The following is a 17,587-nucleotide window of genomic DNA, read 5'->3' on the forward strand; positions in this document are numbered from 1 at the left end:
CAGAAGCTCCAAACATGTTGTCCCTATTATCTGAGTTAACCAACGGTTAAGGACACTTTTTTAACTGCCGGTTAAAAAAATCTTTAACTCGTAATAACCAGTCGAATTAGTCTGATACACTTTTGACCTAAAAGAGCAGATAATGCTCAACAGTGGTACTGGCTACTTTGTTTAACTAGCCAGTCTAGAGTGAGTGAGTGATACCAAAAGGTTAGTGCTCCTTTTCTAACATAAAGGTGCGTCATATAGTGTCACGTGATAGATGCTGTCAAAATTTAAAATTTTAATACTTCTGGTGTGTGTAATATAGTTAAATGCACCACCCAGTGGGAAAAAATTCAACTAAATCATAAACAATTTAATTAATTTATTATTAGTGTGTCTATATTTATATCACCTGAATCAAAATGGTTGAACGATAATAAGCAATCAAGTGTGCTTTGAAATGGTAGTGTGTCTGGGTTATGCACCCATTAACCACTACCATTAATGGCTGGGACGATTTAAAAACGTTTAAAATCACGCCATTTAGGGTACGCCACTGCATTTTTTAGACACCCAGTGGCGTTACCTATTTCAGCTAAAACTAATACAAAGACAATGAGATTGAAAGTGTTTACTTCGTAGATAATACTCCCTTTTGCATTATATATGGTTATTTCTATTTATAACTCCCCTTTAGGTAGTTATAACCTTTAAAAAATCGAATATTGCTTCCATATCGTTAGTACTTTGTGGTCAGTCTTGATATCCGGTTCAAGTTTCAATTTCAAGTGAATTGTTTAGTCAAATGACTTAAATTTGGTAAGAATTATGTTAAGTTTTAATTAGGAAAACTTGGATTTTAACCTTTACTTCAAATCACATGACTCTGCTATTAAATCATTTAAATGGTACCGTACCAATACAGTCCCTGGGTAATTATAAACATACCTTTCTGCTTCGATATTGGTAATCGATTTGACTCAATATATTGTTTTGTTTTCCGAATGTCAATTGTTTGACTAATCACAGCCGTTTTGACGATAAGAAATCGATTGTTCACGGAGGTGACGCCATTTTTGGTAGTTTTTTTTAGGTGATTTTGATTGAACACTTGAGAAAATTAAAAACTTGAAAAACCGAATTTAAAATAGCAAAAAAAATATGGCAACGTTGGATAACGTTAAAAACGCGGCTGAATATTTGACAAACGCAACTCAGACAGACCCACGTGACCTAAACATTGCAAGCAGCATGAGGGTCACATGATAAACTGTGTCAAATGCCAAGTTATCTACTTATGTGCAGCATTTGCGTACATTTTTTGACGTTAGTGACAGTTGTCACGTGATTGTAGAACACTATTTTGCTACAAGGTCACGTGACAATTGGCAAAATAACTGTCATAATTCTCAGAAACACGTTTTATATCAAATACTGCAAGAAAACGTTTCTAAACCCTGATTTTTGCAATTTTAGAGCATGGTTTGGCAATTTAGACGTTAGTGACAATTGTCACGTGATTGTGGAACACTATTTAGCTGGACGGTCACCTGACAATTGACAAAATAAGTGTCATACATCTCAAACACAAGTTTTATATCAAATGTTGCAAGAAAACATTTCTAAACCCTGATTTTTGCAACTTTAGAGCATGGTGTGACTGTTTTGACGTTTGTGACAGTTGTCACGTGATTGTGGAACACTATTTAGCTGGACGGTCACGTGACAATTGGCAAAACAACTGTCAAAATTCTCAGAAACACTTTTAAATCAAAAACTGCAAAAAAACGTTTCTAAACCCTGATTTTTGCAATTTTTGAGCGTGGCTTGACATTTTTGACATTAGTGACAGTTGTCACGTGATTGTAGAACACTATTTAGCTACACGGTCACGTGACAATTGGCAAAATAAGTCTCATAATGCTCAGAAACACGTTTTATATCAAATACTGCAAGAAAACGTTTCTAAACCCTGATTTTTGCAATTTTAGAGCATGGTTTGGCAATTTTGACGTTAGTGACAGTTGTCACGTGGTTGTAGAACACTATTTAGCTACACGGTCACGTGACAATTGGCAAACTAACAGTCATAATTCTCAGAAACACGTTTTATATCAAATACTGCAAGAAAACGTTTTTAAATCCTGATTTTTCAACTTTTGAGCACGGTTTGACAGTTTTGACGTTAGTGACAGTTGTCACGTGATTGTAGAATACTATTTAACTAGACGGTCACGTGACAATTGTCAAAATAACTGTCATAATTCTAAGAAACACGTTTTATATCAAATACTGCAAGAAAACATTTCTAAACCCTGATTTTTGCAACTTTAGAGCATGGTTTGGCAGTTTTGACGTTAGTGACAGTTGTCACGTGATTGTAGAACACTATTTAGCTAGACAGTCACGTGACAATTGGCAAAATAACTCTCATAATGTTCAGAAACACGTTTTATATCAAAAACTGCAAGAAAACGTTTTTAAATACTTATTTTTGCAACTTTAGAGCATGGTTTGGTAGTTTTGACGTTAGTGACAGTTGTCACGTGATTGTAGAATACTATTTAGCTAGACGGTCACGTGACAATTGGCAAAATAACTGTCAAAATTCTCAGAAACACGTTTTATATCAAAAACGACAAGAAAACGTTTTTAAATCCTGATTTTTGCAACTTTTGAGTATGGTTTGACAGTTTTGACGTTAGTGACAGTTGTCACGGGATTGTAGAACACTATTTAGCTACACAGTCACGTGACAATTGGCAAAACAGCTGTCATAATTCTCAGATACACGTTTTATATCAAAAATTGCAAGAAAACATTTCTAAACCCAGATTTTTGCAACTTTTGAGCATGGTTTGGCAGTTTTGATGCTAGTGACAGTTGTCACGTGATTGTAGAACACTTCTTAGGTAGAAGGTCACGTGACAATTGGCAAAATAACTCTCATAATGCTCAGAAACACGTTTTATATCAAAACTGCAAGAAAACGTTTCTAAATCCTGATTTTTACAATTTGGAGCATGGTTTGACAGTTTTGACGTTAGTGACAGTGGTCATGTGATTGTAGAACACTATTTAGCTAGACATTCACGTGACAATTGACAAAACAACTGTCAAAATTCTCAGAAACACTTTTATATCAAATACTGCAAGAAAACATTTCTAAACCTTGATTTTTGCAACTTTTGAGCATGGTTTGACTGTTTTGACGTTAGTGACAGTTGTCACGTGATTTCAGAATACTACTTAGCTAGACTATGAAGTGACAATTGTCAAAATAACTATCATAAATCTTAGAAAATCGTCAGGTTTTGAAAACTGTGTTAAAATGTAATTCTAGTAAAATTTTGACAATAGTGACAGACATCATGATTTTAGAGAATAATTTGAAGTAAGAAAATTACTGTTTGAAGCGCATTGAATCCTTATTAAATTTCCCATTCAGTAAACTGAAAAAGTATATAAAAAGTTCCACAACCAACATAATGGCAAAAGCGTAATTAAAAATGGTAGATTATATACAAAAAAACAGGAGAACGGTTGAAGAACTACAAAAACGGTAGATAGACAACATCTCTAAATTCAGTGAAAACATCAAAAGGCGCATTCTTTCTACTCAATGATTTCGGATCCAAACGCGTTGCATGATCGAAAAATCACATGACAGCATGATTACAAACTCACACGAAAGTCACGTGACCTGGCACATTTAGATCTGAAGCTCGAAATAATTAGGCACTCGAATAAAATGTCAAAAACAGCTGATTGAAACATTTGAAAGGGCAAACAGGGCCATTAAAACACTTTCATATGAATACTGATAGAATTTTAGCTTAAATTTGGCAATTTTCTAAATACTTTCAGTTGATATTTCATAAAATGCCTGCCAAATTCATAGGAAAGTGTGTTTTAGTGGCCGTGTTTGTCCTTCCAAAAGTTTCAATCAGTTTCTGTTTTTGACATTTCATTGCCTAATTGTCTAGGTATACGTCTTGTTGATAAATGTCAAAAATCAAAAACGTCAACTTTCTACGCAGTTGCCGGATTGTGCCACATATGAGTGAAGCGTACCAATTACATTTTTTGGATCTAAATTAATTTGTTTTAAGCAACTTTGGGACTTATTCACATCCGTTTTTAGCTAATTACTGGTTACGTGAGCCACTCTGTATAATGTAAAATAAGACGCCTACTTTGTAAGTCAAACCGGTGCAATTTCAATCAGTTTACAATCGATTGCCCCCCTTCTCCAATTTCTTATTATTCATAGTTACATAGGCGAATTCTCTTTCCATTATACCAGTTTGTTTCGGTTCAAACTGATTATCAATTTCTCTTGAATTGTGTCGTTTATTAACGCAAACATAAAGAAACGTACTCAACAATTTTTTAAATGCAATTTGTATGGTTGGAATACCTTCTATACCCCTGAAGGGGGGTCAAAGATCGAAACTTGGGTGCAATTGCACACCTTGAGAATGGTTTTGCAAACCGGTGATTGATCAAATAATTGTTCAAGCAATAACAATTTAAAGGTTATACGTAACAGTTTGATGACACTGTATAGGCCACCCATTTTGGTTATGTCTGGTTGCATAATATTGATTGCTCTTTTTTGGGAGACCACCCCGTAAATATATACGATTTGACTATGAATAGTTGATAAAGGGATGGAATTTTTTAGACTTGTAATTACAGAATTCAAGGTTTCATGATATGGGAATAACAACCTTATTAATAATAAATAAGAATTAGGTTGGCACGTGGCTAAATCCAAAAAGTATACAAATTGCGCTATGGTTCATTTTTGCTTGTCTAAACTGTTACTTCTTATGGTAGAACAAAGATGTAAAAGTAAAAAATGTAAACAATTTACCGGAAAATTACTTTAGTACATTAAACTTTATTTGGATTAATATTGGATTGTACAATTAATTTAAAAAAATATATTTTTTTGGGATTTTCAGTTTTTCCAATGTTTTCCAAAAAATTACCGCTTTAATTAAGCTTTTTGAAAAATATTGTTTATTTAACGACCACACTTTTCAAACTAATATGAATTTTTAAAAATATAGTAATCTGAATTAATTATCATTATTGCGATTTTTTGATAATAAATTAAAAACAAAAAAAAGAAAAAAGACAAAAACAAGTTACAACTGTCAACTTTATTTTTTCAAATGGAAACTAAAAATGGAATTCTTCAGTATTACCTAACCTAACTTAATCTAAATATTAATTGAGTTATTTTTTAACTTATTTTTGAGTCACTCTGTATACATGAATTTATCATCAAAAAAATCGCAATAAAAAATAAATATTGACGTGTCCGAGCGTTTTCCCAGAAAACAAATTCCTAATTTTTAATAGAATTTATGCGTTACTTTACGGACACAGTGTGTATGGCATACAGGGTGGTCAAAAGACAATTTCAAGGGCTACAAATTGGTATATTGAACCACCCTGTAACTGTCAAAATAACAGAGTTATGGGCTGTCACAGTAAAACTGTCAACAAAAATCAAACAACTCAGTTTAACAGTAAATAACTCACTTATTCGACGTTTTAGGTAAAAACGCTATACAGGGTGGTCAAAAGACAATTTCAAGGCCTACAAATTGGTATATTAAACCACCCTGTAACTGTCAAAATAACAGAGTTATGGGCTGTCACAGTAAAAACTGTCAAGTTCAAACAGTACAACAAACAACTCAGTTTTAACAGTAAATAACTTAGTTATTCGACGTTTTAGGTAAAAATACTATACAGGGTGGTCAAAAGACAATTTCAAGGGCTACAAATTGGTATATTAAACCACCCTGTAACTGTCAAAATAACAGAGTTATGGGCTGTCACAGTAAAAACTGTCAAGTTCAAACAGTACAACAAACAACTCAGTTTTAACAGTAAATAACTTAGTTATTCGACGTTTTAGGTAAAAACGTTATACAGGGTGGTCAAAAGACAACTTCAAGGGCTACAAATTGGTATATTGAACCACCCTATATTTGTCAAAATAATCGAGTTATTGACAATACAAATATTAATTTGTATTTGTTTTTGAATTGGTAATGACAGGGTGTCCCAAATTTGAGTTTGTTGCTCAAATTTGGGACACCCTGTATACTGATGGATTTTTTTATTCGATTTTTCGAATCTACGTCAAATTCTAGGCCTACTTGATGTAAAATGTTCGTATCGATATTCAATTGTTTTGCCTTAGCAGCCTTACTTTGACCACCCTCCTCGAAAGCAGAATTTCCCAATTTGAACAAAATTTTGGTGCATTTTTACAGAAAATCGTCCATTACTCGCTTATTTGAAACACTCTGTATAAAACCAATGTATAACAAAAGAAAGATAATGAACGGAGCTATCACGTGACGTTGAGCGGGCGCGGTGAAGTTGCCCCCTTTCGCCGCTAGAGGACGTCAAATTTGACTTTCGTTTCTTGCAGTTTTTTATCAATATCTCAGGAACGTTTCAGTTTAGAGATCTGAAAATGTTTCCACAAATGCACCTCGATGGGATGCAACTTTTATCTTCTATACACTTTTTTGGTACCATGCACCGTTTTACCTTGAAAAATTAAAAACTAGAATTGTCAAGAAGTTTCAAGGGTGATACCTATTATTTTTTTCAGAAAATTTTTTATTTTCAAAATTAACTTCAACTGCTTAAATACTTTCAGATTAATAGTACAAAAATGACGTAAAGTGTCATTTGTCAAAATGTAATTTTTGCAAGGGTGCCACGCCCTCAAGTGTCAAAATTGACGTAATTTCAAGGTCATCTCCGAAACGGTGCCAGTTAGAGCAAAATGGACGTCAAATTTATGTTCCCCAGGTTCAAATTAGTTAAAAAAATCATTTTGTTTGAAGAAAATCGAAAATGGTTGCCGTTACTATAGTAGGCCCAAAAAATCCCTAATTTAGATACAATTTTCGTGCACTTTTCCAGAAAATCGTCAATAACTTGCTTATTTGAAACACCCTGTATAAAACCACCGTATAACAAAAGAAAGGTAATGAACGGGGCTATCACGTGACGTTGAGCGGGCACAGCTAGGTTGCCCTGTTTAGCCGCTAGAGGGTGTCAAAATTGACTCTCGTTTTTTGCAGTTTTTGATATTTTGATATTGACAGTTACAGGGTGGTTCAATATACCAATTTGTAGCCCTTGAAATTGTCTTTTGACCACCCTGTATACCATGTATAGTAGAAATGTTACGCTACGGAAAGATTAAAGCTTTTATACCGGGAATGTGTTGTCCAGAAGGGATAAATTTATAAATATTTTTTTCAAAATTCATATTATTTTGAACAGTGTCGAGGTTAGATATACAATATTTTTCAGAAAGTTTCCGGTAATTTTCCAGAAAAAATTGGAAAATCTTTTTCCATTTCAGGTTTTTTAATGAATTGTACAACAATCCAATATCAAATTTCCAAAAATTTTAAATTTTAATATGTCAGCCAGGGTCGCTGTGTTGCCACTTTTACACAAATAGATTATTTGACATGTCAAGTAAATAAGTAAAGGTGTTGAACACATAGGACACAATTAAAATCAATCGTATTTTACAGGCAAATTTAGTGCAAAACTAGTAATCCTATTCGCCAGTAAAACTCTACAACAAACAAATCAGAAAATCACCAACAATTCACGTGACATTGGTGTTTCAAAAGAATACTGTGGTCACATGACAGTAACTATGAAATATTGGCGCTAAATGGAGATTATACAAATTGGGACGCACTGTATATATGTACTTAAAACGCTGAAAACGATCAAATAATGACTTTTACTAATGACCTGGTACTTTTACCGGCTTATTGTATTCGAACAGTTGGTAACATCAGGATTTTTGTTTTTGCATTCTTTTCCACTCTTTATGCACTATTAACTCGGCTAGTTTTTCGCAACCTAACCGAGTTCTTGTCTATTTTGCAAAATCAAACTTGCCCAACAAGTATGTGCTCGCTCAATTTAATATCAAAACTTTTGGTAGCAGCGAAATGTGATTGGTAAAAAGTCGCATATAATGGTGAAAGTTTGGTTGCATACAAAATTTTTCCCCACTTTTTTTCTTGCAAATTTTTTGATTAGATAAGAGTGTTATTTAACCTCAATAAAAAAATAATCGGAAAGTAATTGTATTATAATAAAGACCACCATCATTGGTCAAAACCTTGTACTATGAATTCGGATCGCTTTCACCTTGTTTTGGAGGGAAACCTTGTCATATTATCTTTTCCAGTAAACAAATTTGAAATTTTACAGAGTTGATGAAATTGATTTACAGTTTACACTAGTTTTCCGTGGCTTTTCTGCATACAAAGCCGCACGCAAATTAAAAATAACTTTTCACACTTTGTTTACCAACATTACCGACTTTAGATTCGGGTCATCGTTCGATTATTCAATCGAGCGAATCGAATTAATGGTTGGCACATTTTTAAAATGTTTTAGCTGTTTTGTTATCTTTTAAAAATTTAAATTTGGAAAATTAGCTTGGTTGTTTTGGTCGAAATTTGCTTCAAACAAATCAATGGTGTACTGGGTTTTACCATAAGAATTATAACAGTTTGGACAAGCAAAAATGAACCATATTGAAATCTGTATACTTTTTGGATTTTAAGTGCCAACCCTTTTTATTTATTATTAATCAGGGTTGTAAAATTTCCGGAAAATTAAATTTATGAAAATTTTCAGTAATTTTCCGGAAAAATAGTTTTTTACTTTTTAACTTAAAAAGGCAGTTGAGGTTAATTTTGAAACAAAAAAATTTTCTGCTTAAATACCTTCAGGTTAATAGTACAAAAATGACGGAAAGTGTTATTTGTCAAAATGACATTTTGCAAGGGTGCCACGCCCTAAAGTGTCAAAATTGACATCATTTCAAGGTCATCTCCGAAACGGTGCCAGTTAGAGCAAAATGGACGTCAGATTTGTGTTCCTCAGGTTCAAATTAGTTAAAAAAGTCACTTTGATTAAGGAAAATCCAAAATGGTAGGCCGTTAGTGTAGTAGGTCCAAAAAATCCCTAATTTAGATTAAAATTTCGTGCACTTTTCCAGAAAATCGTCCATAACTCGCTTATTTGAAACCACCCTGTATAAAACCATCGTATAACAAAAGAAAGCTAACAAACGAGGCTATCACGTGACGTTGAGCGGGCACGGCTAAGTTGCCCCGTTTAGCAGCTAGAGCGCGTCAAAATTTGACTCTCGTTTTTTTCAGCTTTTGCTCAATATCTCAGGAACTTTTCAGGCTAGAGGTCTGAAATTTTTATCACAAGTGCACCTCGATGGGATGCAACTTCTACCTTCTATACACTTTTTTGGTACCAGGCACCGTTTTCCTTGAAAAATTAAAAACTCGAATTGTCAAGAATTTTAACTTTCCGATTTTTTTCAGAAAATTTTCGATTTTCAACATTAACCTCAACTGCTTAAATACCTTCAGGTTAATAGTACAATTAATATAGAGAACAGAATTACTAGTTTTGCACTACATTTGCCCGTAAAATACGATTTTACTATTTCCTAGTCAAATATTCTTTTTGTGTAAAAGTGGCAACACAGCGACCCTGGCCGACATCTTGTTTAGAGTTAATTATGTTTCAGTGAGAGAGGTTGTGCAAAAAAACGGTAAATAACCTAAGCTACAGCCGGTTAAGAAGTGAGTTTAGTGTATAAACACAGCAATTAAACTATTTAGGTGTTGCATTGCAAATTGTAAAACACAGCTTAATCGCAAACACTGGCAACGTCGCGAAAGTAATGACAGATGACAACCGGTAAAATATAACATAACCTCAACTGTCACCGCAAAATTGTAAATCACAACAAAACCAGTTATTTGTTTTGTTTTTTCGGTGTTATTTACTGTTTCTGTGCGTTTTTAAAGCATTTGTTAGTTAATAATGCCGTGCAAAACTAGTGAATTACTCGCAAAATGAAAAAATCAGTGCTGTCCTACTAGCTGAAAGGAGGGAATTCTATTGGGCTTGATTGGTGGTGTTGAGCCAAGTAAAACTACCAAAATGAGCAAAACCAGCAGGCCCTTTGTCTGGTCTACAGGTGTGGAAAGGAAAAAAAGCAGGAAAACTGTGAGAAAAGTTAAAAAAGCCTTTAAGAGAGAAAACAGAAGAAATATTGACCGAACAAGGACAAGGATTGTTGCAGGTACATAATTTTTCTAGTCTAAAGCCTTACAAGTTACTAATATTGTTTGTTGGAAAATTGAATGTACCAACTCATGGTTTCATTGGTTAACGGTCATGTGATTATGACATTTTCTCACCTCTGGCTGTACAGAGATTTATCTGGTACCAAACCCATTAAAATGTTAAGGAATTCACCCATGGTGAAGAAGAATTGACGTCATGACTGACATGGTCTCAACCTGACCGTAAACAAGAAAAACCTGTTTGATTTCCACCTTTCAAAACATCCAAGTAAACAAAACCAAAACTGTTATAAGACAGGTTGATCTTTTAAGTCGCTTTATCATAAATCCGGGCTTTACGTAAGTCCCCATTAACACTATCAAGTTCAAAAGCCTTATTGTTGTTTACTGGTCATATGTTTTTGTTCTGTCCCTGATAAAAGATTTGTTGTATTGTGGGATTAGTCACATTTGTGTCCCCTATAAATCAATATATGAATTGTTTATTAGATTATTTATAAGGTTTTGAAGTGTATTTGGGTGGGTCCAAATTTTTTGCTACTAACAGGTTCTCGAAACCCACATTTTTTGATCAACAACAAATGACGTCACTACAAAAAAAGAAAGCCATACAGAGGTGTTATACGTAAAATTGATATTAAAACCGCACAACTATTTGTCACTTTGACAGTTGATAACTCATCAACTGTTGACGCAAACAACTTAGTCATTCAATCGTGAATAACTCAGTTATTTAAAACATTTACTATAGACATATAATAGGATTATAGATAGCCAATGAATGGGGCTATCCATTGGTGGAAACTGCGCATCGCTAAGTTGTACTGTTTGGCCGCTAGAGGGCGTCAAAGTTGACTGAAAATTTTCGGACATTTTCCTAAATATCTCAGAAATGGTTCAATTGATCGAGCTGAAAATTTTATTGGGTGTAGACCTCGATGAGACGCAACTTTTTCCTAATGTACCATTTTTTCGTAAAATGTACTGTTTTTTTTATAAAAACATAAAACCAAAAATTTAAAAAAATTTCAAAGGGGTGTACCCCTTTCGATTTTTTTGGAAAAATTTTGAATTTTTAATTTTGACTTTGACTGTGCCCATGCCTTTGGATTGGTAGTAGAAAAATAACTTATACTGTCAAAGTGACAGATTGATTTTAATAAGGGAGCTATGACGTAAAATGTGCGTAAAAATGGGTTTTTTTAGGTTAACTCGGAAATGGTACCACTTATTGTCAATCTGACACCAGATTTGGACTCAGCAGGTCCGAATTAGTTTATGATGTGAATTTCATTGAAATAGTACCAACATTATGGGATTCATATATGGAACCCATCGATGGGCCAAAAAAATTCTTTTTTTGACGAAATTTTTGTGCATCGATTCATTCAATCGTGAATAACTCAGTTATTTAAAACATTTACTATAGACACATAATAGGATTATAGATAGCCAATGAATGGGGCTATCCATTGGTGAAAACTGCGCACAGCTAAGTTGTACTGTTTGGCCGCTAGAGGGCGTCAAAGTTGACTGAAAATTTTCAGACATTTTCCTAAATATCTCAGAAATGGTTCAATTGATCGAGCTGAAAATTTTATTGGGTGTAGACCTCGATGAGACGCAACTTTTCCTAATGTACCATTTTTTCGTAAAATGTACTGTTTTTTTGTAAAAAAATAAAACCAAAAATTTAAAAAAATTTCAAAGGGGACGTACCCCTTTCGATTTTTTTGGAAAAAATTTTGAATTTTTAATTTTGACTTTGACTGTGCCCATACCTTTGGATTGGTAGTAGAAAAATAACTTATACTGTCAAAGTGACAGATTGATTTTAATAAGGGAGCTATGACGTAAAATGTGCGTAAAAATGGGTTTTTTTAGGTTAACTCGGAAATGGTACCACTTATTGTCAATCTGACACCAGATTTGGACTCAGCAGGTCCGAATTAGTTTATGATGTGAATTTCATTGAAATAGTACCAACATTATGGGATTCATATATGGAACCCATCGATGGGCCAAAAAAATTCTTTTTTTGACGAAATTTTTGTGCATCGATTCATTCAATCGTGAATAACTCAGTTATTTAAAACATTTACTATAGACACATAATAGGATTATAGATAGCCAATGAATGGGGCTATCCATTGGTGAAAACTGCGCATCGCTAAGTTGTACTGTTTGACCGCTAGAGGGCGTCAAAGTTGACTTAAAATTTTCGGACATTTTCCTAAATATCTGGGAAATGGCTCAATTGATCGAGTTGAAAATTTTATTGGGTGTAGACCTCGATGAGACGCAACTTTTTCCTAATGTACCATTTTTTCGTAAAATGTACTGTTTTTTTATAAAAACATAAAACCAAAAATTTAAAAAAATTTCAAAGGGGTGTGTGTACCCCTTTCGATTTTTTTGGAAAAAATTTTGAATTTTTAATTTTGACTTTGACTGTGCCAATACCTTTGGATTGGTAGTAGAAAAATAACTTATACTGTCAAAGTGACAGATTGATTTTAATAAGGGAGCTATGACGTAAAATGTGCGTAAAAATGGTTTTTTTTAGGTTAACTCGGAAATGGTACCACTTATTGTCAATCTGACACCAGATTTGGACTCAGCAGGTCCGAATTAGTTTATGATGTGAATTTCAATGAAATAGTACCAACATTATGGGATTCATATATGGAACCCATCAATGGGCCAAAAAATTCTTTTTTTGACGAAATTTTTGTGCATCGATTCATTCAATCGTGAATAACTCAGTTATTTAAAACATTTACTATAGACTTATAATAGGATTATAGATAGCCAATGAATGGGGCTATCCATTGGTGGAAACTGCGCATCGCTAAGTTGTACTGTTTGGCCGCTAGAGGGCGTCAAAGTTGACTGAAAATTTTCGGACATTTTCCTAAATATCTCAGAAATGGTTCAATTGATCGAGCTGAAAATTTTATTGAGTGTGGAGCTCGATTAGGCGCATCTTTTTTCTTATGTACCATTTTTTTGTAAAACGAACGTCACATTTGTGTCCCCTATAAATCAATATGAATTGTTTATTAGATTATTTATAAGGTTTTGAAGTGTATTTGGGTGGGTCCAAATTTTTTGCTACTAACAGGTTCTCGAAACCCACATTTTTCGATCAACAACAAATGACGTCACTACAAAAAAAGAAAGCCATATAGAGGTGTTATAGGTAAAATTGATATTAAAACCGCACAACTATTTGTCACTTTGACAGTTGATAACTCATCAACTGTTGACGCAAACAACTTAGTCATTCAATCGTGAATAACTCAGTTATTTAAAACATTTACTATAGACATATAATAGGATTATAGATAGCCAATGAATGGGGCTATCCATTGGTGGAAACTGCGCATCGCTAAGTTGTACTGTTTGGCCGCTAGAGGGCGTCAAAGTTGACTGAAAATTTTCGGACATTTTCCTAAATATCTCAGAAATGGTTCAATTGATCGAGCTGAAAATTTTATTGGGTGTAGACCTCGATGAGACGCAACTTTTTCCTAATGTACCATTTTTTCGTAAAATGTACTGTTTTTTTATAAAAACATAAAACCAAAAATTTAAAAAAATTTCAAAGGGGTGTACCCCTTTCGATTTTTTTGGAAAAATTTTGAATTTTTAATTTTGACTTTGACTGTGCCCATGCCTTTGGATTGGTAGTAGAAAAATAACTTATACTGTCAAAGTGACAGATTGATTTTAATAAGGGAGCTATGACGTAAAATGTGCGTAAAAATGGGTTTTTTTAGGTTAACTCGGAAATGGTACCACTTATTGTCAATCTGACACCAGATTTGGACTCAGCAGGTCCGAATTAGTTTATGATGTGAATTTCATTGAAATAGTACCAACATTATGGGATTCATATATGGAACCCATCGATGGGCCAAAAAAATTCTTTTTTTGACGAAATTTTTGTGCATCGATTCATTCAATCGTGAATAACTCAGTTATTTAAAACATTTACTATAGACACATAATAGGATTATAGATAGCCAATGAATGGGGCTATCCATTGGTGAAAACTGCGCATCGCTAAGTTGTACTGTTTGACCGCTAGAGGGCGTCAAAGTTGACTTAAAATTTTCGGACATTTTCCTAAATATCTGGGAAATGGCTCAATTGATCGAGTTGAAAATTTTATTGGGTGTAGACCTCGATGAGACGCAACTTTTTCCTAATGTACCATTTTTTCGTAAAATGTACTGTTTTTTTATAAAAACATAAAACCAAAAATTTAAAAAAATTTCAAAGGGGTGTGTGTACCCCTTTCGATTTTTTTGGAAAAAATTTTGAATTTTTAATTTTGACTTTGACTGTGCCAATACCTTTGGATTGGTAGTAGAAAAATAACTTATACTGTCAAAGTGACAGATTGATTTTAATAAGGGAGCTATGACGTAAAATGTGCGTAAAAATGGTTTTTTTTTAGGTTAACTCGGAAATGGTACCACTTATTGTCAATCTGACACCAGATTTGGACTCAGCAGGTCCGAATTAGTTTATGATGTGAATTTCAATGAAATAGTACCAACATTATGGGATTCATATATGGAACCCATCAATGGGCCAAAAAAATTCTTTTTTTGACGAAATTTTTGTGCATCGATTCATTCAATCGTGAATAACTCAGTTATTTAAAACATTTACTATAGACTTATAATAGGATTATAGATAGCCAATGAATGGGGCTATCCATTGGTGGAAACTGCGCATCGCTAAGTTGTACTGTTTGGCCGCTAGAGGGCGTCAAAGTTGACTGAAAATTTTCGGACATTTTCCTAAATATCTCAGAAATGGTTCAATTGATCGAGCTGAAAATTTATTGAGTGTGGAGCTCGATTAGGCGCATCTTTTTTCTTATGTACCATTTTTTTGTAAAACGAACGTCACATTTGTGTCCCCTATAAATCAATATGAATTGTTTATTAGATTATTTATAAGGTTTTGAAGTGTATTTGGGTGGGTCCAAATTTTTTGCTACTAACAGGTTCTCGAAACCCACATTTTTCGATCAACAACAAATGACGTCACTACAAAAAAAGAAAGCCATATAGAGGTGTTATAGGTAAAATTGATATTAAAACCGCACAACTATTTGTCACTTTGACAGTTGATAACCCATCAACTGTTGACGCAAACAACTTAGTCACTCAATCGCATGGATTGGTGGATTATGTATTTTTAAACACACACAACACAATCCCCTCTCCCCCCGGTCCCCTTAGCCGCATCTAAACCCATTTGGCAACTGGTTCAGTTAGAACCAGTTCGATCCTAAAAGATCGTTTGATCCAAATTGAACTGAATATTCTCCGTTTCGAGTCCATTTCCCAGTCGACTTTAGCACGAATCACTAGTGTTGTGAATTAGTGCGCGAATTTTTGTCAAATTTCATGCATTTATCTAATATTAGATCGGCCAGAAGGAAAAAACACATCAGACGCGTCAAGTTTCGATTTCTGGAAACGTTCCATCAAGGTATGTGTCTGCTTTTTCCCGGTTATTTGCTAGTGCGTTTTGGCAGACGGCGTTTTAAACCGAAAAAAAAAAAATTCTTTAAGGCCAGAGGCCAAAATTAACTTTGGCACAAGTCTTGACGTTCAATTTAAAAGCGCAACAACAAAGTTAAATGGCCTGGCGTTTCAATTTGTTTTAATTTTTTCAATTCGTTTAAGGCACGCACATCTGCCGGCTAATAAAGCCAATTTTATGTAGTGTAGGTGTCTTCTGTTTGCTGACAATTAATCCTAAAGATTAGTGATTAACCAAAAAGTTTATTTTAATTTTAAAAGGAGTTTGTTCACCTAAAAGGTCCAGTTTTGCTTGCAACCGACACAGGATCTTAATGTGTATTATATGGCTTTTCGCGTTCTGCGAAATACCAAAATGACCCTTATCGATCGTTTTCCAGGGGAAAAAAATTGAAAGCACTTTTTTGTGCTTTAGTACAGTTTTTTTGTAGTAATTCTCTTGGATTATTAGTTTCCAAATAACCGGAATACACTTCTTAGTTGTTTAAAAAGCACTTTTTTGTGTTTTAGTACCAAAAAAATTGCAAATTACGAATTATGTAGATATTTGTGTCTGTTTTATTTCTAGATTATTCCACTCTACCATGGTAAAGTTATAGAAAAAAAACTACTTTAACCTAATAAAAATGAGACTTTTTGGTGACATTTCGAGAAATAATCTCACTAAATATCGCTCGAGTTTTTCAATTAATCAGAGAATTTTTTGCGGTAGGTGTCACAAAATATGTGATTTTATGGTAAAGGAACTTTAACGCACTCTAGCGGCCAAACGATATTATCAATCAACTCATGTGGAGATATTTTTGTAAAGCTTGAAATCTGCTCTATCTTATGTTTTCTATGATATTTTGACGTAACTTGTTAAGTAAGGGAGGAATTTAGGGTCAAAGCAACGAGTGTCAAAAAATATGTGAGTTTATGGTAAAGGAACTTTGACGCCCTCTAGCGGCCAAACGGTGTGATCAATCAACTCATGTGGGGATATTTTTGGAAAGCCTGAAATCTGCTCTATCTTTTGTTTTCTATGATAATTTGACGTAACTTGTCAAATAAGGGAGTAATTTAGGGTCAAAACAACTAGTGTCAAAAAATATGTGATTTTATGGTAAAGGAACTGAGGATTCTTTTGTTTTCTATGATAATTTGACGTAACTTGTCAAATAAGGGTGTAATTTAGGGTCAAAGCAATGTGGTTCAAAAATTATGTCATTTTCTGGTAAAGTAACTTTGACGCCCTCTAGCGGCCAAACGGTGTGATCAATCAACTCATGTGGGGATATTTTTCGAAAGCTTGAAATCTTCACTATTTTTTGTTTTCTATGATATTTTGACGTAACTTGTCAAATAAGGGAGTAATTTAGGGTCAAAACAACTAGTGTCAAAAAATATGTGATTTTATGGTAAAGGAACTTTGACGCCCTCTAGCGGGCAAACGGTGTGATCAATCAACTCATGTGGGGATATTTTTGGAAAGCCTGAAATCTGCTCTTTCTTTTGTTTTCTATGATAATTTGACGTAACTTGTCAAATAAGGGTGTAATTTAGGGTCAAAGCAATGTGGTTCAAAAAATGTCATTTTCTGGTAAAGTAACTTTGACGCCCTCTAGCGGCCAAACGGTGTGATCAATCAACTCATCTGGGGATATTTTTGGAAAGCTTGAAATCTGCTCTTTCTTTTGCTTTCTATGATATTTTGACGTAACTTGTCAAATAAGGGAGTAATTTAGAGACAAAGCAGCAGGTGTCACAAAATAGGTATGTGATTTTATGGTGAAGGAACTTTGACGCCCTCTAGTGGCCAAACGGTGTGATTTTTCGAAAGCTTGAAATCTGCTCTTT

At 33.9% G+C, this 17,587-nt stretch overlaps 1 protein-coding gene across 6 annotated transcripts in view; it reads left to right on the forward strand.

Moving 5' to 3' along the window:
• The window catches only part of LOC145736955 (UNC93-like protein), a 73,601-nt gene that overhangs the window by 3,705 nt on the left and 52,309 nt on the right, over positions 1 to 17,587 (forward strand). For 2 of the 6 annotated variants that reach the window (XR_014180149.1, XR_014180150.1), the window contains exon 1: positions 15,573 to 15,695. The exons of 1 other annotated variant lie outside the window; for it this stretch is intronic. Coding sequence is in view for 1 of the 5 variants with exons in the window: in XM_081991515.1 (XP_081847641.1) it covers positions 15,611 to 15,695 (85 nt within the window). In the remaining 4 variants the exon portion in view is untranslated. Of the gene's footprint in view, positions 1 to 15,562; positions 15,696 to 17,587 lie in introns of those variants that run through there. 3 more of the 6 variants (XM_081991517.1, XM_081991515.1, XM_081991521.1) reach the window with 3 other exon arrangements.

This window comes from Ips typographus, linkage group LG13 (assembly GCF_016097725.1).
Source record: "Ips typographus isolate SLU linkage group LG13, UJ_Ityp_2.0, whole genome shotgun sequence".
Taxonomy (NCBI): domain Eukaryota; kingdom Metazoa; phylum Arthropoda; class Insecta; order Coleoptera; family Curculionidae; genus Ips; species Ips typographus.